This window comes from Arachis hypogaea, chromosome 11, assembly GCF_003086295.3.
Source record: "Arachis hypogaea cultivar Tifrunner chromosome 11, arahy.Tifrunner.gnm2.J5K5, whole genome shotgun sequence".
Taxonomy (NCBI): Eukaryota; Viridiplantae; Streptophyta; class Magnoliopsida; order Fabales; family Fabaceae; genus Arachis; species Arachis hypogaea.
Window position 1 is genome coordinate 24,313,902 of NC_092046.1, and position 26,786 is coordinate 24,340,687.

A 26,786-nucleotide genomic window follows, 5' to 3' on the forward strand; every position below is an offset into this window, starting at 1 on the left:
AAAAAAAAATTGGTATCAGAGCCAAGTTAACGATTAAGGGTAACACTTTCTCTTTAAACAACACTTTTAGCGATACGCTTTTAAATCAAAATCTGTAAATATGTACAAGAAGGCATCTTTACAGTAGATGGACCCAATACTTTTCTATAGTATATCATTATTATTTCTATAGTATATCATTATTATTAGATTTTTCATATTCTTTATATTCATTATCTAAATTATTTGATAATTTCATTCTATATTTAGATTTTTATTAATGTTTATATTAGAATAATATTTCTTTTATTTATTATATTTTTTTTTTTATTCTCATTCCATTTTTTCTTTCTCCGAAGAAGAGGCGAAACATAATCAACTTGAATTCGGGACAGCTATTCGAAATCTTAGTAAAAAGGGGGGCAAAGATGATGGCATATCAACAATGAAAGTGTCAGCTGCTATAGAATTCGAAAGAGGGAACATGGTGTTGAATAATAAACTATTATCATTTTTCAATTTATAAGCGAAAATTTATTTTAATCGCAGCAGCTGTGGATGAAAATCTTCACGGTGGAAAGGTAATGGACCGTCATAGACTCAAATAGTATTTGTCCCATCGAAAAATACGGTCAAAGTTTGAACCATAGTCGTTAGAATCGGACCGACATAAACAGTCGGATCGCAAAACCGATTAACTGGTCATAGGATCAGTCTGGATGGAGTAGAGGACCGACAAGAAAAAGAACCAGCAAAAATAAGTTTGACCTGGCCGGTTTTAGTAAAAATCGGTGTATCGACATAGTTTAGAAACTTGGACCGCTTCGGAATTGAAAAAAGGAAAAGGAAAAGAAAAAGAAAAAGAAACCTACGCTATCTGAAGTTCTGAACTCAAAACACCCCACCCCCCCCCCCCCCGGGCCTCCGTCTCTCTCACTTCTCACCTTCCAAAACGGCACCCACCCCCAGCGCGCGATCTCTCTCTCTTTCCTCCGTCTCACCTCCCTCTCACTCTCACACTCACAGATCTGCCACCGCTCACCGCCACCGCACGGTTGCTTCTACATCGCCGGCTCCTCTGCGTCTCGTCCCGGCTCCTGTGCATCTCTTGCGCTGCGTCGTCGCCACCGTCCGTGGCTCGCCTTCACTATGTCGTCGCGTCTCCTTGCTCCTATGCGTCTCTAGTAGTTGTCGTCGCGTCTTCGTCCGGCGTGGCTCGCCGACGCTGCTGCCTCCCCCTCGCCAGTCTCTGCTTCGCCGTGATTGGTCTCCCTCTTCTCTGCCTGCGTTCCGCCTTCACATCATCAGGTATGCTTTTTGTTGATTTCGTGGCAGATTATTCAAATTTTTGTTTTACAACGTAATATATGGAGGTTTAGTGGTTGATTGATATTTTCTTTCTCTGATTATTGGTATTTAGGGTTTATTTTGTTGCTGTGCTATATTGTTGCTCTTCTTCTCTGCCCCCGCCTCGTGCCTCCTCTGTCTCTGCTTCTGGCCCTCTCCACCTTGTGCCTCCTCTGACTTTGGTTTAGTAGTTATTGTATATTGATTTTTAAAACTTGGTTGTTGCTGTTTTAACGTAGATTTAGAATAGATATAAATAAATAATAAATTGATGTTTATTGGAATTTATATAGAATGACACTTGAAAGTAAATTTGAAAGCAATTGGAATTTGATGCCAATTGAAATTTGTATATAAATTGTTTCCGTTTTAAACTTTAAACATATGTTTAGAATAGGAATTTGATGTTAATTGGAATCACTTTATTGTTGTTGGTTTAATACTTGATTGTTGCTCTTTCAATGTAGATTTAATATTTGATTATTGCCATTTTAATGTAAATTTAATACTTGATTGTTAGTCTTATTGTTACTATTACATGATTGTATCAATATAGGTTTAATGCTAATTGAAATTTTTCTAATAGTTATTTTTAGAAATTGAGATTTGATTGTTGTTAAAAGTGTTATTGAAGACATTTATTTCCTACTAATATAGGTTTAATACTTGTTGATTGACTATTTTATATTTTTATTCAAATGGGACCTGGGTTACTGATAACTATGGTCCGAACGCCTGAATCTTTATGTTATTCACTTATTTGCTTCTAACACTTTTCTTCTGAGACCTCATTCTAATTTTCTCATCATTCATCAATCTCCTGAGTCCAATTTTTTTCTTCTTTATGTAATTCTCACAACCGATATCTCTCTAATTTCGCCTCCGATTTCACGGAAGCAGAATTGGTGCCTGATTGCTCAATCGATCAATTTGAGAAGCTGAATCAGGTGTATGTGTATAGTTTTCATCGTATAAATTGTGATTTGTGGAGTTTGTTAGGAATTTAAGATATTAGTATTTGTTATCAGTTGCCAAAATTTTGAAATGCAAGTTCGAACAGAGCTCTAGACTTACTCATTCAAAAACACTAAAAAGGTCTCTTTGTCTCTCTCCTTCCTCCATTGCTTCTAGTATGGATTTGTCTCCTCCCCAAATTCTTATTCATCAATCACTTTTTTTTTCTAGTCTATCTGGATCTCGTAATTTGTTAACAATCTGAATCTAATTTCAACATTATCAGGCTTAGGTTACCAAATTAGGGTTAGACTAGGCTTCTGATCATGAGTGATACGAGAAGAAAAAAATGAGATGAGCTGATCAGGTTTAGAAAAGTGTGTTTATTGTGTGTGGTCTAGGGCTTTTATGATTGATTATAGAGATTGTATTCTCAGAAAGTTCCCAAATTGCAAGTTGTTGTAAAGCTGAACGGTTGTGCATTTGTCATTGTTGAGTTTTAGGATTTTCAATGATTTATTAGTATCTGCCGTCTTTTGTCATTCAATCTAATTTCCCTAGTCTCCATCTTAATGTTGTGAAATTGAAGCTGTAATTTACTTTATATTGCTCACTCCTCTTGGTGGTAGTTTAATCTGTTGCGGATAGCTTGAGAAATAATGTGCAGAGATTTCTCCTTAGAGGTATATGCAAAACAATTAGAGTGGCTTTTGTTTTTGTATTAGTCTTGTGAGGTAAAGAATGAATTGAGTCTTTGGTGTACACTATCTTTTGATGAATCGGCAATGATAAGGACAAGTAGATAGTTGATAACTGTTAGTTGGATATGCTTGACAATATGTTGTTTGTGAGTTGTGTTTGACTCTGAAACTTGATTTTCTGAAATTTTGTCAATAGAGAAAGACACTGTCTAGCATAGGATTACCTATCTAGTTTACAGTTAGAAATTTAAGACAATGTGACAGCCGTGAAACTGTAATAGTAAAATTGAACTATCACTTGATTAATTTAAATTGTTGTATCCATTGTTGCACCATATTTTCACTTGTGAAACTAATGTTGAATGTTGAATATGCTAGTGAAGGTTATTGTTGTAGTGATAATGTTCAAAGTGCTTTCCATTAATTGAAAATGCTATTTGAAAATTATGTATACCATATTCAATTGAATTCCCTAAGGTGAAAAATTATTGCATAATAGAGTTAACATTCTTTGGTTAAAACCCTATTGATATCTTACTGGATTTTAATTCAAATAGGCCCTTTATTTCTCTAGTAACATCAAAGTAATTCCTGTGTCTCAGCAATGGCGGCACCATTTTTCTCAACACCTTTTCAGCCCTATGTTTATCAGGTATTTGCATATTCTTGCCATTTACAATAAAAAATATAATTGTATTTTATCTGGGAAAGCTTAAGTTAATATGTTTGCTGCATTAATTATTCCACATCCAGGTTTGTATTTTGTGAAATTGGAATAGTACCACATGTGCAGTAAATAGGAAGGCCTGAACTGACTATTAATCCTAACATGATGTTTGGAAAAAGGAAACATATCTGAATATTTTTTATCTTTTACTCATATGACTGCTCATGATCAGACTCCAACAAAATTTTAGTTTTGCAGGTTGTTTTGTAGTGTATCGTGATGTTCAACTTATTATGGGATAGTACTCTTCTTCTTTCTCCTAAAAAAGAAAGGAGAAGACATGTTCAACATCATATTGCTTGTATTGTCCTATGAAATATCCTTCAGTCTGATGATAAATTTTTCTTCATTGTGGTTTAGAGTCCGCAAGATGCAATCACACCTTTTCAGATTTTAGGGGGTGAAGCTCAGGTGGTCCAGGTATATGAACCACCCTCCTTGGTGTAAAAATTAAAGTCAGATTTTCTCCCCCATATTTCTTTTAATGTTATTCATAAAATTAACTTTGACTTTGTTGTTGCAATACAGATAATGTTGAAACCCCAAGAAAAAATTATTGCAAAGCCTGGTAAGTCGTTTAGGGACTTCTATTTGTGACTCTAGATTTATTTTATTTTATTTTTCTTGATTGCTTTTTCTCTGTAGACTTAGGATGAAAATTTTTTCCCTGTCAATGCATATATGATATTTTAAATGATATCCATGTACTATAATTAATATTGCATATTTGCTATGTAGGCTTAATTCTGTTGTAGTGTAATATATATTGATGTTTATTTGTTTAACATGGCTTATACTGGGCATGACTCTTGAACATCAATTGGATGAGATGACAAATTTTCTTAATTTTCAATTTTTAATGTATTTTTTGGTCTTAACATTTTGTCTTAGTTATTTTCTTCATATGAATGCATAATTAAATACTGAAATTCTTTCCTTTGTGATTTGTTGGTTTGCGTGCCTGTGTTTTTTTTTATTTTTCTCTAGTTAATTTTTTTTTTTGGAAAAAGAAGGGGGGGGGGGGGGGGAGGCGAGGAGGAGCATTATGAAGTATAAGTAAAACTGAACCTGATTTCTGATTTTGCTTTAAGTTTCTTTAAATGTTAACATGGATTGTGCCTATGTCCATATATAATTTATAGTTAGTCTGTGGATTTCCCCTCTGAAAATTTAAGTGGAGTTTTATTATACTGCTATTGTAGGTTCCATGTGCTTTATGTCAGGATCCATTGAAATGGAAAATTCCTATCTTCCAGAAAATGAAGTAGGCATATGGCAGTGGCTATTTGGCAAAAACATAAGTAGCATCTTTCTTCGAAATTCTGGACAAAGTGATGGATTCGTTGGAATTGCTGCACCTTATTTTGCAAGAATTCTTCCGGTTTGTGGTTTATATGCATCTCTAATTTGTTTCAGATAACATTTGTTACTCCTTTGCTTGAAGTCTCCAAATTCATCACCTGAAACATATGCTTGGATTCATTTTGACTGAAAGACCTCTCTATATATGTTTCTTACTCATGCAAATACAGATTGATTTAGCAAGATTTAATGGGGAGATTTTGTGTCAGGTATTAATTTGTTGGCTGTTGTTGTTTCATCTGTATGTTTGAATTTCTTAGAGTGATTTTAAAAACTAAAGTTTGATTTCGTTGGGCTTACTTCTGTTGATTTTTCTTTCCCATACCAGGACCAAAATATGACATAACCAATTTTTCAATTTCTGTAGCCAGATGCATTTCTTTGCTCTGTCAATGATGTGAAAGTCGTCAACACAATTGATCAGAGGGGACGTAATATTGTTGCTGGTGCTGAGGTAACTGGGATGTTTCCTATTTTTTATTTTCTTGTTAACAAATACGAGATACTTGGTGTCACTTACCTAGCAAGCAATTTATTTTCTTTCTCTAAATATCATGGTTCTGAAACCGGAGTGGACCGGCCGGTCCAACCGGAAACCGGGAGCATTTGCGGTTCGGTTCATTAGGAGAAACCGCCATTTCAAAAACCGCATGAAAACTGTTGAACCGGGATCCGGCTGGTTTATATGAAATGTCGTCGTTTGATGCTTCCTTAAAAAAAAAAAGCAATCTGATTCCTTCCTTGTTCCAGTGACCCAGCCCCTTTCTCCTTCTTTTTCCTTCACAATTCAGAACCTTGCACTGCCCTCATCCAAAAAAAGCCCTAGCCATCTAGCCTCCACCACCACTGCCGCAAGAAGTGGGACACTGTCGCCGTCCGTCGCACTCAGGAGCTTCCTCTTCGTCCTATCGGCGTGCTCCAAGTCTCGGACCCCTGTTCGCTCCACCGATCGCAGCTTCTTCCTCGAGGTCAGCTCGGTGTTTGTTGTCACGTTCTTCGTCTTCGTCTTCTTCTTCTTCCTTTCAATCTCTTTGATATGTTATGCCCAAATAGAGCCTTAATTTGACTAATTTGCTTGTGTATGATTAAACCTTGTTACTTTATGAAAGAATGAACTACTTAACATTCTGGAGCCTTAATTTTCTTGTACCAGAGACAATTTTTTATGTATACCCAATATAATTTGCCTTGCTTTTGTGATTCTGTTTTCTTCTATGAATCAATGTTTATTTGAAGGTAACTTGTTAGGCTCTCTATTTTGTTTGATTGTGATGTATTTTACTTGGTGTTAGTATTTTGTGATGCTATGGAACAGAACAGGATGTGTCAGATTGAGCTGAAAGTAGGATTATATTTGGAAGATAATCATTCATGTTTGGATGTTGTATTAGAGGCAGCCAAAAATTAATTTTGATTTATTGATGCCACAGGTTTTGGAGTTATCATGTGCTCTGGCACTTGTGTAATTTGATGCTTGCCTGTTACTGCTACTTTGAATGTTCATCTCAGCGTGTGATACTTCTGTTTGGGTTTAGGGTTGATACTTCTATTTGTGAATATGAACTTGATGGATGATTATATAATGTACTTCTTGGTAGTAACACTTTTGTTTTATCTAAAGAAATGTCACTGTCTTTTGAACAAAATTGAACTGATCACTGATTATTGATATTTCACTCATTTAGTATATATTAGTTGAATGAGTCGGTTCATTTGAGATTTTGAGGGAGCTGAAATTTGATAATGATATATCACAAAAATAGAATTCATTTGAGAATTTGAGGTATAACAAAAGCAAAAATTTTGTAGCAGTATTTTGTAGCAAAAATTGCTTATTCATCACCATCATATCATGTTCTAATTCTGCTTCCTATAAATGTGCGTATGGTTGCTTTCATAAACAGGAACAGAAAGGTCTCCAAATTTGATTATAAAACGGTGTTTTTGGTTAGACCACGGTTGAATCGGTTGGACCAGTGAATCAGTGAACCAGTAACTAGAGCAGTTCAATGACCGATCCGATTTTCAGAACCTTACTAGATATTATCCTTTTTATTTATTTATTTATTTATTTATTGTCAGGGTGGGGGGGAAGATTAAAGAAGAATTTCATTAAGAGTAGAAGGATAATCCCCCTGTACAAAAGCAAAGCAAAAAAAGGATTATCTATAAAGCATGCTTTCCAATCTCTCAGCATGTTTCAAAAGGAAAGTCCCTTATAAAGATCATTAGCTTTACACCCAATGGATGCTAGACATTTAATCCTATCCATACAACGTACTTGTTAGAAAATCTGTCTTTGGAAGTGAGTGCATTACGCTCCAACCAAATAGTTCAAATGGTGGGTGTATCTTTCATAATGGATAGTGCCACAAAGATTTGCCTCTTTCCTGCCTGCCAAACCTAACAAACCTAGTCAATAGAAGCTGATCTCCGGTTGCAGGGCACGCCCAACATTTACCAAAGATGGTAAAAGTAATTGTTCCATAAAAACACAGCCATCAAAACGTAAATACAGATTTGAATTTTATTTTTTATTATGCCCACACATAACATACATCAGGGTAGATAGCCTTTGAATCTGCAACATGTAATTGGTATTAATCCCGTTAACCACAGCTGTGCATACAAAATATTTTACTTTAGATGGGGCTTTGGACTTCAAAATGGGTTTGTTTAGATGGAAGAGGTTGTGCTGGAGGATTGATTTGGGTTACACATACTATACTATGTATCAGTATAATTAATCTATGCTGTCATGCCTGTTTTTATATAGCAATTCAAAATTAGAGGTTTCCGATAGTAAAGGAAATCAGACAAGTCCTCTTGTCATACAAATTGCCATGTTATTTATCTAAGACAACAATTGTATTGTTATAGGGATTTTTGAGGCAGAAGATATCAGGTCAAGGGCTTGCATTCATACTTGCTGGTGGATCTGGTACAATTCTCTTCCCTGTTAGTCTGTTACCATGCTTAAAATGCTACTTATGGAAGAAATAAAATCAATTGCAACTGTTTCTTCCCTTTCCAATTTATCTTCCAACTTTTAAATGTCATTCTTGAGTAAGGTCTATGTTAATAGTATTTTTGATATTTTGAATAACTACTATAATATTACTTTGTTGCTTATCTTGGTTATCCTTCGGTTTTGTTTATTGCTAGTTCTACAGAAAAATCTTGAGAGCGGTGAAGTTCTAGCAGTTGATGTTTCATGCATTGTTGCTGTGACAAGTACAGTCAATGTCCAAATAAAATATAATGGTCCTCCAAGAAGGACAATGTTTGGAGTAAGTAACTTCTACTACTGATTTTTATTTTATTATTATTTTCTTAATATTCCCACAATATACAGTTATCATTGGATTAACCTTGCATGGTTGCTATAGCAAAAAATTATAGATAAATATTGTTTGATATTTTACACGTTAGACCTGTCTTATCTCTGTGCGTAGTGAGCTTCTAGAAGTTTGTAACTGTATTGTTGTTTGGATTATTATTCAAAGTATCGTATGGTTTGATTTAAGAGAGATATTGGGAGTTACATCTTACATTACTATTTACTAACCCATGGAGATCCCAGGTAATTGACAGTTGATTATGCTTTGGGAAATATTTACAATGCATGAAAGTGATATAAAAAATAATAAAAAATGAAGTTAAGAAAAATCAAAAGGATGAGTGGTTATGGGTGTTTTCTGTGCATGCATGGAATTTGTTCCACAAACATGCAACCACCTTTTCTTCTTGCTGCAATTAATTTAATTATGTAAGCCACCATAACACCCCTTCTGCATGCCATATCTTATATTTTTATCTATAATTTGTTACATCATTTGTCCTCAAAATTGCAGGGTGATAATGCTGTGACAGCTCTTCTCACAGGACCAGGCATTGTGTTCATACAAAGTTTACCGTTTCATAGACTTTCTCAGCGAATTGCTAGGTAAACATTTTGCTTGATAGATAGTGTGAAATCCTTTCATCTTTCTCTAAGTGATTTTCTCATACAATCATCCTCTTTTTTTTTTTTTTTTTTTTTTTTTGTTGGGGGGGGGGGGGGGGGTGGTGTTTCAGATCGGTGACATCTCCAAACATGAGGGAAAATCCCAAGTTTTTAATACAGATTGCCATTTTCTTTTTCCTGGCCTATGTTGTCATTGTATCTTCATTAATATTGACAGATGTATGAAACTTAGTTAAGCTTTTTCCTTTTTCTTTATTGTGGTATTTCAACTTTTATACCATTTTATGATCATAGATACTAGGAAGGTGAGAAGAAGAAATTTGAATGTCTTGGATTTGGTTAACAACAGAGTGCTTGATGGTCGGATTTTGACAAAGAAAAGCATCCGAATTATATCATTGATATCTATCACAAAAATGTTCATTTTATCAGAATATTAATCTATTTCAACGCTTCTTATGAGTTGTTGATTACAATGATATGATATTATGTTTGAATTCATAGAAGAAAGAAGGTTAAATATTTGAATGTTTTATAATAAAAATCATTGTTCTGAAAATCGAACCGGACCGGCCGGTTCGACTGGGTTAACCGAAAACCGATTATCGAGCCGGTCCGGTTGATATAAAAAACCGCCTGGCAAAAAACCGGCGGAAAAACCGGTCGAACCGGCGGTAAACCAGCGAACCGGTGAAATCGGACGGTTTTTTAACGGGTTTTAAAATTTTAATTAAAAAAAAAAAAAAGAAATTCAGCGTATAAAAGCTGTCTCCTCAGATCCCCTCCCTCACGCAAACCCTAACGGCGTAACCCACAACCTCCCTCTCTCTCTCTCTCAGCCACCACAAGCAGTAGCCACCGCCTCTACCGCCGTCGAACTCTTCTCGTCAGCTAAAAGATGCTGTCACCGCGCGCAGTGACAGACAGAGTGTCAGATTGAAGTTGTTGTCCGTCGTTCCTCTTCACGCCGTCGCCTCTGGACTTGCATGTCGAAGCTTGTGGCCGTCTTCTACTCTTCTCTACGTCGTGGTCGTGGTCGTGGACTTGCAGATCGAGGATCTGACAGTTTGAATCCTATCCTCGTCTCTGACTCGCCGTTCTACCCTCCTCGACAGTTGAGTTGCGTTCCTCCCTCATCTTGGTCTCTGTCTCGCCATTCCTCCCCCATCTCTGTCTCGCCGTTCCTCCTTCGCCGGCAGTTGGGTTTTGTTACAACTTCGTCTGTCTCTGTCTCGCCTATCTCTGAGTTTTATGATTCTGAATTTCTGTTTTTGTATGATTCTGGAACCAAAAATGTTTAGGATTATGAGTATGCACTGCTGAAATCTATGTTTGCTTCAGTTTGTTTGTTCATTTTATTGATTGAGTTACTGTGATTATTGAGTTGCTGTTTTCTGATGATTGGGTTGCAATTTTTTTCTGTTTTTTTTCTGAGTTAGGGTTATTGGTGGTGTGATTTGCTAAATTTGGATTGAGTGTATGTGGATTGTGAGTGGATCTGAATTTCAATTTTTTGTGATTGAGTGGCTGAATTTTCTGATGCTTTTGAATTCTCTGGCTTGTCTGAATTTGGATTTTGAGGTTTTATCTTGGGTATTTATGCTGATTATTTTATTAGAATTTGAGAGTTAATTTGTTACTGTAATTTGATTTCATATATTTTTGTAATTCTGCTTGTTTATATTTTTGTAATTATGATTATGTTTGTTCCAAATTCAATGGTCAGTGGTTATTAGGATTACTGATTTATTAGGATTACTGATTTGTTTGTTATTTTTTATTATTAGGTTATAAATTAAAATTTTAAATTTTAAATTTTAAATTTTATGAGTTAAATTTTATTTAAAATTATATATTAAATTTTTAATAATTTTATTTAATATTTAATTAACCGGTCGAACCCCGGTTGAACCCCGGTCGAATCATTGAACCAGTGAACCAGTCACCTCACTGGTTTATTGACCGGTCCGGTTCTCGCAACCTTGATAAAAATACCAAATGTTCTTTAAAACATGATAAATGATTGAAATTAAATATTTTCTTTTGAATACGTATCACATGTCAAGAGTAACAAATTAGACTATTGATTTAAGGGTAAAGTGTATTTTTTATTTTTAAATTTTTTAAAATATTTTTAATTTTTAATTTTTAATTTATTTAATTTTATCTTTTAACGTTTTTTATTTATTCAATTTTTTTATGTTTTTTATTTATGTCAGATATTTTTAGATAATTTTGCCTCTAATATTTTAGAAGAAATTAACATTTAGGGATAATTTTATCGCAAATAAAAATCAATCAACTATTTAACTAAAATGTAAATAAATTATGTCCAACAGCTTTTGATATCTTAAATAATAATAAATTTATAAAACTCATATTTCAAACAACATAAATGTATTAATATTTTTCTATCCTAATAATTTTAATATTATTTTTTACACTTTAATAAACAAATTTTTTTTACATAAAATAATAAAAATAATCAAATTATTATAAAATTATTTTCTTATTTGTATTTTTAGATTTTACATTTTTAAATTCTAATATTTTTTGTAGTAAAATATTTTTCTATAAATAATTTTATTAAACTATTATTAATTATATATTAAAAATTTTAATTTTTTGGATCTTATTAAATAATGATATAAAAATTTAAATTTTAAAATAATTATTATATTTATCTAGTGAAATTAAAAAAAAATTAAGTATATAATAATAATAATAGTTAGATAAAATCATTTAAATATAAAAATTTTTCACTACAAAAAGCCTAAAATTTGAAAATGTAAAATTTTAAAATATAAATGGCAAAAAACTTTGTAATAATTTAATTATTTCTACTATTTTATATAAAATATTCATTTGTTAAGATCTAAAAATGATATTAAAATTAGTAGTATTAAAAAAATATTAAAAATTTAATATTATAAAAGAAAAATAAGATAGATTTATATAAGGACTAAATGAAAATAATTTATATGAATATTTTTAGGGACTAATTTGACTCTAAATAGTTATGACATGTCAGGTAATATGTGGTATGTTACGTGCCACTAACTTGACACATCAACTAATTATTTTGTGACACGTGACATTAACTTATCATGATATCATGTCACATGATATTTAATGTGATACACCATTATCTAACTAACAGAAAGACCAATTTAACTTATGTAGGACTAACATGACTGATTTAATCTTTTAAAAACTAATTTAAAAATGAGTAATTTTTTAAAAAACGAATTTGACTATTATTCTAAAAAATATTATTGTATTAAAATGAGTTTCAATAAAAGTGATATGTTTTAGCCTTTGATGTGTGTTATTAATATAATTTTTATTTATAAAATATTACTCAATAGTAAATATTATTTTGTGCTTAATATTTATATTATATTTTAAGTTTATCATTAATGTTTGACCATGACATTTTAATGTTTTTAATTATGCCGTTAGATTTGACATGGACGAGAACGTGGCATCCTATACTAACACGTCAACCTAGGGTTGTCAAGTATTATTGACACTAGAGTACCACCCGCGCGTAGCGCGGTTATATAATTTATCTATATGGCTAATCAATCATAAAAATTGATATTAAAGAAATAAAGAAAAAGTCTAAATTTAAACACAATGATATAAGCATGTGTAATGATAAAAGTCAATCCTTCAATTTAAATATGTTAATGTATGTCGAGAAGCTTGACTTCTTTACAAATAACAAATGTCTAGTTAGTTGCATTATAATGTTACTTATTTTTTTGTTTAAATTTTTTTTAATTTCATTATTTTATTTGTTGGTGTATGATTATATGTTTCTTATCTAAACAAAGTGGAACAGAGGACAGTTAAAAATAATTTATAATGTTGTTTAAGTTGTGATTTTAATTTATAAAAAATGTTTGAAATATAATTTTTTATTTGTAAATTTTGTTTAATTAATTATATAATTAAATTGTAAAAATACCACTTAACAGTTAGTATATTATAGTTATTCATTCTTTTTATACCAAGCATTGTAAGGAAAATATTATTCGTATTTGTATGTATATAAATCATGGCCAGCTTCAAAGTTTTGGGGCATAGATTGTGATTTTGTAAATGTGTATGTTAGTACCTATCAGAGAGAAAATATTAAGCCCTGATTAATTTGAGACACTAAAAAAAGAAAAAAATTTAATAAATATCATAAATTTTTAATGTAAATTAAGATGACTCAAAAATTAAATCACACAGCCTATGACCCAACAACAAATTAAAACTAAACAGCTAGAAACTGATTAGTTACTAATTACTAATAATAATAATAAAAAATAAAATAACACAATATTAAGAACATACCTTTAATCCACACAATTTTCACATTTACAAAGTGGTTTAGTATTCAATTTTCACACCTTTAATCCAAAAAATTGCAAATTATGAACATTGAGAATAGCTCAAATTTTTTATAATCTTATCTTATATTGCAATAAATTGTTTTTAATATATGAAATTACCAAGTAAACATCTTCTTTCAAAGGAATTATATACAATCTCAATGAAAAAAATATTGCTTTTGACTTGTTTTTTCCGAAATCAAACACATAAAAACACAAAGGATCAGTCTCTATCTCAAGACATTATTCTTACCAAAGCAATTCACATATAAATTATTTATACTTATTGGAACTTCCTCATATTGCAGTAGCCAAAGAGTTTTTTTTTTTTGCCAAAACAAAAAACAAAAACATGAAAATCAGACAAAGACAACAATAAACACCAAAACTACAATAGATAAAAACAAATTCTATCCTCCGTTCATTTGTTTCTCATTTGAATCACCTATATGTACCACTCCTCTAGACTCCTTTCCTAGATTCAATTTTTCACTCCTGCTATGTACACCAAATTACTTACAAAACAGTGACAGACACACTTCCCTTTTATCGCTATGAATCTTCCAACCGACCGAAAATGCAAAGCAACTAAATGGTTTCCCTAGATATACCCAGTGTATAGGAAATAATAAATCATAAAAGTGATACCTTTTAGCTGTTGCACATCTTTAAGTGAGCTTTCTTTTTTTTTTTTTTCAATATTGAAAGTTCAGCCTCGTCCTTAGCCAGAGTAGATTTCTTTTCAAAAGAAGTCTATACATTATGTTAGTAGAATTAAAACAAAATTTACTTCCTTCAGAAGTAGAGGCCACTAATTTATCAAAAGACAATAATTAATAGTTTGATCTATTTTATGAAGCAGACAATAATTATAAGCTAATGTCAAAATAAAAGTAACTGCATCCTAGATAATATGCACTAAAGCTATATATTATATCCTATTCAAACATTCCCACCAAGAATTATAACACACTACTATGAAAGCATTTCCTTAAAAATGATACTTTTACCCAACAATTATATATGATAACAGGAAATTTTCGTACCTTTTGGTGCCTCCTTTGAACACTGCAATCACGGCTAAGCAAAGTTGTAACATTTCGATACTGGTCAAAATGAGAAAAGTTTTAACAAATATACAACAATAATCTAAAGACATATAGGAAAGACATAAAAATAATATAAAATAATCAATTCATTCAAATTCTAAAAATGAAGATAGAAGGAATGATATATGGTATAGTTAAAACACCATGTTGAATTAACTGGTAGATCCAATGAGATTCAAGTATTATTTTTAAGCTTATAGGATCAAGCAAAAGCAATTAGGATCATAAAAGCTGCATTTCCCAAAACCTGTTTCTCCTCTGTTTTTAGTAAAAAAGCCAAATGAAATATCTAGTTTAGAAATGATGATTTTTTTTAAGCAATAATGTTATTATGAACTTATATGCTGATGCTTCTTCACACAAACAAACGCATACTGCATCAGTGCATATGAACGAACCTATCTCCTTAGCCCTTTGAGTACTCATTGTTAAAAGTTCATATATACACACACAAAATCAATGATTTTCCATCATATACATAAACAGATAAATACTGTTGGAATAAGTTAGTTTTAAAATTTACTTAAAACTTAAATGCAATAATAAAAGAAGTAAGGAAATAACTAACATTATAATTCCTCTTTTCTGAAGGATTTTTCAGCCCTTTTCAAAACTGACTACTTTCTAACTTTAGATTTAGTTGTCAAAGCAGCAACATTCTTATTTTCCTTTAAGAACATCATAATAATCGTTGCCAAGCCTCAAGAGATGCTTTTGGTGCTGGAACACTCCGTCCTCCACTTACATTCCCTGCCAAAATTAATTATCTGAATCAACTATGAGAAAAAAGAAAAAAAAAAGAGAATTGAAGCAGATTAAACAAAAAGACATAATTTTTAAAAAATAATTCAACTTTGGAGATCTATTGAAAGGAAATAAATTTTTACTCCTCTCTAGATGTTTTGCCCATATACTATCAAAAGTGCTAGATATTTTTCATTCTTATAAAATCTCTAATAAATATAGCAAATTACGCAGTTATGAAAATTTCTTATTTGACGTCAATCATAAACTTCATAGTTCATAATAAGGAAAAATCAAGGGCATCTCGATTTGATCAAGTAATGACATCAATTCTGGGAATGGAAATGGGATTGTCCTTTTCTCAATATTTTAAATGAAGAATGAAATTGTTTCTAAATTTTTTAAAAGAATGAGCAAAATGGTTCATCCCATTTGTATGAGAAGGCACACTGCATATGTAAGAAAGAAACAAACCATAATACAAAATTAGAGCAAATAAAGGCATAAATCAAAGGAAAGAAGCCTGATAATCACCACAGAAAATTTCCAAAATCAAATCCTTTTCCTCAAATCAAAATGAACGACACACGACCTTACCTTAATTCAAAAATAACAAAACACAAATTATCAACACATATAAAATCAAAAATTTAAACAAATGGAAAATCATGTTAAAGATGCAGAATTTTTCAGCACACCAAGAAAATCAAGTTTTTTTCACTGCACAAATATGCAATAAGGAAAAATATAAAATCTTAAATTAAGATATTCCAAATTTGTATGAAAATAATTATAATATAAAAAAATTGAACAACTTTCAATGGTGATAATGATAAACAGGGGAAAAAAACATAGAAAAGGGATTACCTGAAATTGAAATTGAAGATAGCACCAACTGTTGCTATTTCATTGCTTCTTAATATGAGTTCCCTTCAAAATGGTAAAAAGGTTTCAACTTCAGAAATTTCAGAAAATAGGTAGTTAAATTCAATAGTTTCATATCTTTAGCAAAGAGAAAATAATAAAATGTACCTTCGGTTCAAGTTGCTGTTGCTGTTGTTGAATTTGGTGCAAAACTTGAGGTTGGTGTAGAAGGTGCTAGAAGAAGATGCTGCCATTGTTGGTTGTCACTTGTTAGAAGAAAAGAGCTGAGAAAATTGAAAGGCTATGTTTACAGCAAAGCATTATATATATACAAACAGATCAAAGTATGGAAACTACCAACGTTGCTTTCTGAAAATTTGGAAGAGAAAGTACGTTTTAACCAATCAGAGTGTTAAACAACTAATATCAAAAATTGTTCAGGTGAAATTAGTAGTCTTTTGTAAGGATTTTCAGGTGAAAATCTCAACATATAAAGCTACTCATTCATCTAAAAACAGCAGCTACTGTATGTTTAATATGCAGCTAGAATCTCCATCACTTAAAAATATTTCTTTTTTTTAATTAGTTAATTATTTGAATGTAAATTCAATCCACAATTGAAAATTCGCAATTGCAAGATTACAGTTCACAATTTATTCAAATAATCCATTTGCAAAATTCACTCATAAATCCTAAAAGAATATCTTTCTCGCATAAAAAATGACCATACAGACAGAAGACCCAGAACAATTATAAAAGAATATCTTTTTTCCATAAATTGAGGAGTTCTTTTATCTTTTAATTGATAATCTTAAAAGTCCTTTCCCTCCATCAATAAGTAGGACACAATTATAACCCGTTAACCACAATTATTAGGAAGCTAAGGTAACATAACCATATGATGCTAGATCTACAATTTATAGTTCAACAAACCAATAAAGCAAGCAAACAACATAAAACGAAAGGATAAAATGAAGCAAATAAGCTTAAACAAATCAAAATAAAATTTTAGGTGAAGAAATAACAGTGTATTATATCCCATCAGCATAAGAAATAAGAAAAAGATATACATGTACTTCTCTAGTGGCTTGCCTTTGCAAAGAGCTCCTGCTTTGATCTGATCTAAACCCAAAAACACACACACGAAACAAACTAAAAGAAGAGAAACAAATGTTTTGAAATAAAAACGGAAGAAGATTAGAAAAAAAACACACAATAATTTTTTATTTTGAAATAAAAAAAAAGCTTACCTTTGCCTCACTGCCGATAACATCTTCAATGGCAAGATATCCACCAACATTCTTCTCTTCCATCTCCAGTGGTGAATATCCACCGGTTAGCTTTCCGGCGTCACCACCTTGCTACCGAGCTGCTGCCTCTTCGCTGACAGCAGCAAGGTTTAGTGCATTTGAAACCGACAACGGTCAAGGAAAAAGAAACCTAAATAGTTATATCCAAATTGGTTGAGCCTTCTAAATAAGAATAACATAGTAAAAGAGAACGATGACCGAGTAGCAGTAGGAAAAACACATACCGCAGTAACCATATTTGGCATTGGCATGAGAGCTTCTTCTCCACTGTGAAAGCTCTGTTTGCCTCTGCTCCTGAAGCTCGCTTCTCCTTGTCTGCCTCCTCTTTTCTCAGATCTTGCTTTCACCTTCTTCGCTTGTTTCAACACTCTCACTTGATCAATACTTTCTACTACTGCTCGCTAGCTTCCTCGATAGGGACGAAGAAGATGATAGAGAAAACAAATCCGAGAGAGAGAAAATCAAGGAAAGATTTGATTTTTAAAATCCTGATTTAAAATGTGTTCACTCTTGTTCTAGTTTCAATGCAAGTTCAAATTCTGATCCTAATTTGTATTTTCAAATCTACTTGTAATGCTTTTGCAGGTGAGGGGTGCAGAGAAATTGTTGTCCTGCTTGCTTTTTGTTTATATTATTTATTATATTATATTTTATGTTTGAATTTAAAATTAGCAAGACACTTGTCAATTATTTAAATAAAACACTTGTTGATTAATTAGCCTATACACTTGTCAAGCATTGAACCTACTACTCTCCTATTATATATTAATAGATAGATATCAGAATACATTCGACATGTCAGTATTTTTCTATTAACCGTTTTAGCTCTTAAGAATATAATTGTATCATATTTGAAATATTAGGTTGACAAAATTAAAACAAATTAATTGTTAATGATATTTATAGAATGTATAAAATTATCTATTATAGATACACTAAAAATTAGTTATTAAATTAATTAATATATATTAAAATATAAAATATATATTGTAACTAATATTTGATGTTAATTTTTTTTACATGTGATATTTTTGGTGTTTCTCGCAAAACTTACAAAATACCTATTTATTCTTAAATTTTGCTGCCAAAACCTATAAAATAAGGCATGATTTTGCTTATGACGTTGAGAGGAGAGAATGATAGATACATTGGATCAGAAAGAAGTTAAGTTTCACAAAAACATGAGATGGAGGTAAATCTTCTCATTCGATTTGCGTGTTTTATATTTTTTAAATTCATCACATTGAAATTGGATAAACCGATTTAAACTTTAAAAAATTTTAAATTTTAATTTAATACAAATTAAAAGTTTCGATTTTCAACCCCTTTTAAGTGCTTATCTGAATGTTATTAAGTTGATAAAAAAAGATGTTTTTTATTTTTTAATATGTTTAGCAAAATTTTAGTAATAAAAATAAAAATATTAAAAAAATATTTTTTCCAAAACTATAATTTATATTTTTTAATAGATTTTTTTATTTAAAAAATATTTTTAACATAATAAATAAAAAAATACTTTTATACTATTGGACACAAACATAATTGTTAAATATAAAAATATTTTTATACTAGATATCTAAACATAAAATTATTTTTATTTTTAAATTTTTTTTTTAAAAAGAATCACTTAAAAAAAATTATTTTTTAGGAGTTTACCAAACTAACTCAAAATCTTATTATCTGTTTTGTGTATAAATTTCAAATGATTTAATTTTCACTCCCAAACTATCTCACAATTTAGATTAAACTAGTGTATGAATCTATGTTCAGCACAGAAAAATTTATAAAAGTAAAAAAAGTTTTTATATGTTTGAATATTTTAAGAAAAAATATACAAAATAATTATTATTTCAAAAAATTTATAAAATTATTATCAAAATCAAAATTTAATTTAAAAATAGTGAATAATCATCATTTTATATTTTTTTAAAGTAAAATAATTATACATTGATTTTGATACAAAATTTAAAATAAAATTAAAACATTTACATTAGAATCCTATTTTTTCAAAGACTTCTCTATAAACAACATTGATGGTTAAATTTACAGACATTCTTACGTGATTCATAAGTAAAACTTTTAAACTTCTCTTGCTCTTAATTCTTGAAAGTGCCACATATAGTTGGCCATGTGTAAAAACTGGTTTCGACAACTACAATCCAACATGAGATAAAATTTGTCCCTGAGACTTATTAATTGTTATGGCAAACGATATTATTATGGAAAACTGTCTTCGTTGAAATCTAACTAGGACAGTTTCATTTGTTGGTACCATATTCATTCTTAGAATCAAAGCAATATGACCAACGTTGTTACCCGTTAAAACTTCACATTCTATGACATGATTTTCAAGCTTCCTAACTTGTAGCTTTGTACCATTACAAAGACCACTAGAATGGTCAATATTCCTCAGTAACATTACCAGAACACCAACCTTGAGTATTAATTTATGTGGAGGCAAATTAGAGCAATTTATACTATCCAGTAATTTCCCAACAGGAATGATAGCCATCAGATGATTGTTGACCTCTTCAATGATGTCCAGCGTGGGAGCTAGTATAGTCCTTGCTTTGAAAAAATTCTTTGAAGACATGTTTTTTAAAATATTTGGATAAGAAAAATGAACCAACTCATCAAATGCCTGGTCCGAAGAAGGAATAACAATATCTTTTGAAAGACATATCTCAAATTCACTATCTATATTGTCACCTATTATACCATCACTAACTTTCAATAACTACTCACCAAATTGCTCTGTCTCATCTTGATCTGAAGTAGTTGTTCCTACAGAGAGTCTCATATTTTTTGTTAGTTTGAGCACCTGACAAAACTTCCAAAGGTAAGACAAATTAACGATTGAATGAACAATATCTTTTCTCGATCCTCGTAGAATGACAGGAAAGATTTGTCTAAAGTCTCTACCTAGTACAACCACTTTTCCTCCAAAGGGCAAATCTTTGTTATATATTGGATAAAACCTCATGATATCACTCAAGCATTTATCAAGCGCTTCATAGCAGTACCTACTAACCATTGGAGCCTCATCCCAAATTATAAATTTGGCTTTTAACAGCAGCATTGCTTTAGGAAAACCAGGTTTGATGTTACATACAGAATTCTCAGTTATATTCAGCAGTATTAGGATCCTTGAGTGTGCCATTCTTCTATTGGAAAGAAGTAAAGATGTAATACCACTTGAAGCAACGTTTAACACAATATCACCCCTTGAGTGAATCTTAGCAGACATAAGGCTCCAGAGAAATGTTTTTCCAGTACTTCCATGACCATACACAAAGAAAAAATATCCTTCATCACAATACACAGCTGTAACAATTTTATCGAATGCATGTTTCTGCTCAGGTGTTGCGATGGCTAACATGTTTGAGGCGTTTTTCTTTAACTCATCCCTGTTAAAGTTTAGCTCTTCCCTGATAACCCTTTTGGTTAACAACTAAAGGCATAGGAGGATAGTCTTTCAAGATTTTACCATAGGAATGTAAGATATTGTCTATATCCATTAAGCACAGCTGCTTAATCTCATCGTCTGACATAGTTAACTCTGCATATTATACGATACTGTAAAAATTCAATCAAACTAAAAATGATCAATAATGAAGGACCTTAATAATTGCAATTAATAAAACTCACCCCTCATGTTCATCATGGTTCTTTGTCGATACAAAATATCATATGAGAGTTCATGCCAATATTTATCCCAGACATATTCTGGTCTTGAGATATTGTTGGATGTTAATAGAATGACAAACAACCTCCTAACATATGATCTTGAGGCCCACGAGCTTGTTTCCTTAATTGCATCCATAAATTTTCTGTCATCTTGCAAGAGTCCAAGAGCGAAGCATGCATATCTATAAGTAGCATGAATTGTTTCTCCTACTGTTCTTATATCTCGAAAATTCATACATCCTCTTTGAGTATTCAAGAGAAGTCGTTGGTAATATTCTTTGGTATTTGCTGCAAAAAAAAAACTTGGTTAAAATCCTACTTCTAAGTTGCTAAATGGATTAGGCTACACGATTTCAATTATTATGTAGCTACACATGCGCATAAAATTATTTTTTCTAAAAAATAGAGCACAATTCTAAAATTGTATAATCTACAGAGTATTAGATTATAACTGTTGAAAGTTATTAGAATATTTGTTTTCTAGTGTAGATAAATCAAATAAAATAGACGTGGGGTACATGCTGTTAAGATTTTAAATTTAAATCATCAAATAAATAAGATCAAAATTGAATATAAACTCGTCATTACCTGTATGTACATGAGTCAACCTTCCAATTGCAAAGCCTTGCTTTCGAGGAAACCACTTTGAAGCATCGTCCTTCCAAATAAACTTGGTTGGAAACTCAGCATAAGTCAGACTTCGAGCATAGGAATATGACATGTTCGCCGCCATCCACTCCAAAAACATTGACTTATGAGATACTGCTCTTTCGATGATATCATTCACATTAGAAGTTTCACTATAAACCACAAGTTGCTCATCCTCCAAATGGAATGGAAGTCTAATCACAACTGGTTCTTTCTCTTGGATTTCATATCCAAATAAATGCCAGACTGCCTCACATGCCGAAATGTACCTACAATCGTAGTAATTCCTAATTTCATCAACAACTTGTGTGGCTTCTGACGAATCATCAGTGTTGTATAAGGTAGCTGTTACGCAATCATTGTCCTTGTGTACATACTTAAACAGATACTTAATAGAACTTGTTTGGCATGTATATTCCACATTTATATGGCACTCACTTGAGCAACAATTCTAGGTTATACGGAACAATGAACTTATTGTCTAGTATACATTCCCTTTTCTTCACAGTTCGACCATTATCAGTAGGCCTATATTTGGGAAACCCGGCTTCATCAATAAGTGTTCGCTGCCTAAACTCTTTGGTATAAAACTTTGAACAAGATCCATTCTTCATGCAAGGTGAATTCTTGTTGTACAGACTACATGGACCATGTACCATGTAATTTTGAACAGTTTCATGTAGATTTGGCCTTTCATTTTCATCAAGAATCTCAGCTGTTATATATTTGTCTATGTCATATGGTGTTTGTGTCTTGAACTCGTTACTCATGAATAAAAGGATATGTGTATGTAGAAGCCCTTTCTTTTGAAACTCTAGTGCAAACATCTGAAAATAAAAAAAGACAAATGAGTAAAACATTACAACATAAGATTTTAATAAGGTGTTGCACAAACACAGACTTACATCCCAAAATTTTGCCAAATATTTTTCCCTCTTTTAAGTCATCAATCAAATAGGAGTCACTTCTTTTTTTATCTCATCCCATTCAGGGTTACAGGTCATAGTGATAAAATAGCTAGAATATCCTGTATATCTACAAATTACAAATGCATCTTTGCAATTATTCATCATGTACCTAGGTCCACCGGTAAAAGTATTGGGAAGAATGATTCTTTTGCCAAGCCTTGCAGCATCTACATCTGTAATGCCCTCACTATTAGAATGTCACGCTTCCGGCTGCGCCACTCTGATAGCTCAAATATTACAAAGACTCTAAATACATTTAATACTAAGATAAGAGCCTAACTAAAACTTAAACCGTATAACCTTTCAAAAGACTTTTAGTTGAAAACATAAATACATACTCACAAAACATATATGACACTTAACAAAATATGTGTATATATATATAATATTGTTATACTAGCATTACATAATTCAAAGCCTATCCTTTTTACAAAATGTATAAAGATAAATGCGAGGGAAAACATAATATCTAAAACAATACAATACATCATATAAACAGAAACAAAAATAAACTCTTCGAAACCTCTTCATCCGTATCCTGAAAAGGAAACACCTGTAGGGGAGTGAGAACGTTATCCTCGCTGGTTCTCACTATAGAGTTACAGAATTGCTATAATAAGATACGTAAAATAAAACTGTTTTCAGAGTACAGTGACTGTTGTTCGCCTTATGTATCGTTTCAAAACCAAAGGTTTATATTCAAAAATCCGAAATCCTTTTTAAAAGAGAAATCTGTTTATTCTTCGAAACCCAAAACCATTTGTACCAAATATTAAAAGTTTTTCTAGACAGTATGAATGTCCAAACTGTTCCAAGCATAGGTTCATTAAGTCTATACTGAACCAGCTTGATTTTTCATACTTTACTAAACCAAAAACTTAAACCAAACACGGCATTCGGCCCATCACATAATCAATCATGGCCTTAGGTCCAAACAACTCAAACAACATCCAATTCACCACAGTCCAACCAATTTCAGTTACAAACACAAATAGAGAGGTTCAAACCCAAACAAAACAGTTACATCAAATATAGCAATTAGCAGTAAACATAATTATTCACATAGGCAAACCAATTACAATATGCACACCCAAACAATATCACATAGATGCATATGATGAATGTTTATCTTATTGGCTCGTGATATCACTTGTCGGTTCAAACTGCCAACCCGACACATCTCCGGTGATGTTGCCTTTCTGCCACGACCAGGAATATAGTTCCATGCTCACTCTTAATTTGTCTTGTGCCCCGCGAGTTATAGTGCCCGGCACACTCTTTCGGGTTATAGTGCCCGAGTTCACTTTGGCAGCAAAAAGGTTATGTGAGTGGGAGACTGCCACAGCCCTCACATTTTAACGTAGGCAGGAGATTGCCTCGGCCCCTACACCAGCACTGCTACCTCAGACAAGCGAGAGACTGCCACAGCCCTTGCCAAAGGCGCATAGCAACTTTAATCAATGCATGTTACATGAGCGGGAGACTGCCATAGCCTTCACATCTGAACGTAGGCGGGAGACTGCCACAGCCCCTACAACGGTGAACAATGCATTTCACAACCACATACTCAAATCAATTTCTCAAATCAATTTCCTTTAAAACCAAAAACCCATTACCTTGATAACATTTTTTGAAACTCCAAACAACTTCAAAATTATATCAATTGTAAATCTCTTCCAAAAGTCATGAAAATCATTCATTTTAAATTAGAATTTGGTAATGAAATTTCACAGCAGAGTCTCAAGACTTTAGGGGAGAACAACCTATCTCAATTCCTTAAAAATTTATTGAAATCTCTTAAAATCATAGCTTCTTGTTTTTAATGAATGGAAACAGAATTTATTATAAAACCGAATCATATAAGTCACAAGTCCCAAACCCAATTCAAAAACAATTCACTTGAAACGAAACCAATCCATTTAAATCAAAACCACTTTCAGGTTCACTCTTAAAAACTAATTCTCTGACTCCTTCCAAAACATCACAAACGCAATTATTGAATCAAAGTCCAATTTCCTTTAAATAATTCAATTCAAAATATAATTCATTATTTTCTTAAATACTTCAAGTAAAATAATATAATTCTTAAATTCTTATTTTTCTAAATAACATTTCAAACAAATCCTCAAATTTTATAAAAATTTCGACAGCACCTCCCCTAAAACTTGTACTTTGCCACCCTTTTCGGATCCCAACCAAACCATTCCACAACCCTTTCCAACGGGTTCAATACCAAATCAGTTCAAAATCAAGCTAATTCCAACAATTCATATCTCAATGAAACCGATTCAAAATCAAATCACTTTCTACAAATCAAACTCATTTTCAAAAATTTAAGGAATTAATTCAGCAACTACCAGTTTAGCAAAATCAGTCAATAATTAATTCAAACAACAATCATATTCATCCAAAACAGCCAAACAATACATAAGACTTATACAATCACAAAAAAATATAATTTTCACATCAATATCTATTTATAACAATTCCAAAATATAAAATAGCTTTCTAGAAAAAGTCCTACCTCGACAAGTCGAAACCATAGACCAAACACGTCAACGGAACTCATTTTTCTCAGCCCAAAATCGACGACAACCGCAACCTTAGCCCCTCACCACTCTCGCAGCAACCTCAGCAACTTAAAAGTGACATACAATAGTTAAAACTCGAACCTACGTCACCAAACCTCAGCGTCTTAAACCAAACATAACAAAATACTAACGCAGGAGTTTTCGAAACATAAATACTTACTATAATAAGAAAACGAAATAGCGGCGATTTCTGAACCGATTTGGCGGCAGCCCCGGCAGTCATCCCAAGCGACAGCAACGACCAGAACTCCGGCAATAGCGACTGTAACAATCACGCAGCGTCAATAATCTTCCCTGAATCCATAAGAACAGAAGCCAAACTTAAAAGCCTTACCGTCAGTGTTTTCTGGCAACGGCAGCGGGGTTCTCCGGCGGCAGAGGCTCGGCCACCCACCTCCAACAGCGGCGACTCCACACGTGACGGCGGTTGGGCACGGCGGCGAATCCACACACGACAGTGACAGCGATGGCTCGCCTCCTCTCACACGCATCAATCTCCCACCCGTCTCTCTCTCACTCTTTGCGAACTCTCTCTCTCTCTCTCTCTCTCTCTCTCTCTCTTCGGCTTCAATGGCGACGACGGTGACCTCAGCAGTGGCGACGGCGGCAGGATGCGACGGTAGTGGCGGCTTCTCCTCCTCTGCGCGCGCTCTGCTTCTCCCTTCCATGGCTCTGGTTCACGCTCCTCCTCCTTCAACAGCAACACACGACGGCGGCGACTGGTGGTGGGCTAGACGCGGCTGGGGAGTGATGCGACGGGGCATGAAGGACAAGCCCAAGCTCGGTGATGGTGGCGTAGCTCCTCCCTCTTCTCTTTTCCCTCACCGATCTCCCTTCTCCTTTGCTGTCCCCATTCCCTCTTTTCCCTTTCTTTGTTTTTTTGTTTCTTATTGCAGCCATTGCTGCTGTTGAGTGTGTTGTGTGTATTGAGTGAGGAAGAGTGTGAGTGAAAAACTAGGGTTAGGGTTTAATTTTGGAAAAAAAGTGGAAATTAAGAATTTTATGGCTAATGTAGGTAATTTGGTAACATTGGAGGGTAGAGTAGTAAATTAAAAACCTAATTTAACCAAATAATAATTATATATGAAAATACCGTTTATTCATCAAGTTGCAAATTATTTCTAAATAAGTATTCTAATTTAAAATATAATATAATATAATTAATTTTCTTTATTTATAAAAATTAGAGTATTAAATTCTAAAATCTCAATTATTTAAATTAAATTATATAAAATTTTCATTATTTTCGAAATTCTAAAACTCTAAGTTGTAAATAAAAAGATACTCAATAATTATAAAGTTTGAATAGAAAGCTTAATTTATTTCAATTTCAGTTAATCAAAACTACTTTTAATTATCGTCAATAAAATAGTTTTTGAAACTGAAACTATAAATAAATAACTGAATGTAAAATTAATTTATAATAAATTTTTTCAAAAATTC

The 26,786-nt window shown here is 32.3% G+C and overlaps 2 protein-coding genes across 20 annotated transcripts; one reads left to right on the forward strand and one right to left on the reverse strand.

Annotated features, from left to right (window-relative positions):
- The first annotated feature begins 609 nt into the window (after positions 1 to 609).
- On the forward strand, positions 610 to 9,471 carry LOC112720561 (uncharacterized). Of its 19 annotated transcripts, none has more exons than XM_025771536.3 (13): positions 773 to 1,287; positions 1,400 to 1,508; positions 3,584 to 3,633; positions 4,069 to 4,128; positions 4,237 to 4,276; positions 4,911 to 5,089; positions 5,241 to 5,279; positions 5,438 to 5,524; positions 5,862 to 6,038; positions 7,951 to 8,011; positions 8,236 to 8,360; positions 8,925 to 9,016; positions 9,148 to 9,471. In XM_025771536.3, the coding sequence occupies exons 3-13, from the start codon at positions 3,586 to 3,588 to the stop codon at positions 9,260 to 9,262; spliced, it is 1,023 nt and encodes a 340-aa protein (XP_025627321.1). In that variant the 5' UTR covers positions 773 to 1,287; positions 1,400 to 1,508; positions 3,584 to 3,585; the 3' UTR covers positions 9,263 to 9,471. The 19 variants fall into 19 exon arrangements, with proteins under 19 accessions (XP_025627327.1, XP_025627328.1, XP_025627319.1 ...); XM_025771537.3 differs by having other exon boundaries at positions 815 to 1,287; positions 1,400 to 1,522; XM_025771535.3 differs by having other exon boundaries at positions 850 to 1,287; positions 1,400 to 1,490.
- A 10,715-nt stretch (positions 9,472 to 20,186) lies between these two features.
- LOC140176062 (uncharacterized) lies at positions 20,187 to 20,828 on the reverse strand. Its single transcript, XM_072205921.1, has one exon. The coding sequence runs from the start codon at positions 20,826 to 20,828 to the stop codon at positions 20,187 to 20,189; it is 642 nt and encodes a 213-aa protein (XP_072062022.1).
- Positions 20,829 to 26,786: the final 5,958 nt, after the last annotated feature.

Bases quoted from the DNA above. Each gene is read 5' to 3' on its own strand.
- LOC140176062 (XM_072205921.1), bottom strand. From the start codon at position 20,828: ATGTTAGCCATCGCAACACCTGAGCAGAAACATGCATTCGATAAAATT.
- LOC112720561 (XM_025771534.3), top strand. From the start codon at position 3,586: ATGGCGGCACCATTTTTCTCAACACCTTTTCAGCCCTATGTTTATCAG. The intron at 3,634-4,068 runs GTATTTGCATAT...ATTGTGGTTTAG, and splicing joins TTCAGCCCTATGTTTATCAG to AGTCCGCAAGATGCAATCAC. The intron at 8,361-8,924 runs GTAAGTAACTTC...TCAAAATTGCAG, and splicing joins CAAGAAGGACAATGTTTGGA to GGTGATAATGCTGTGACAGC.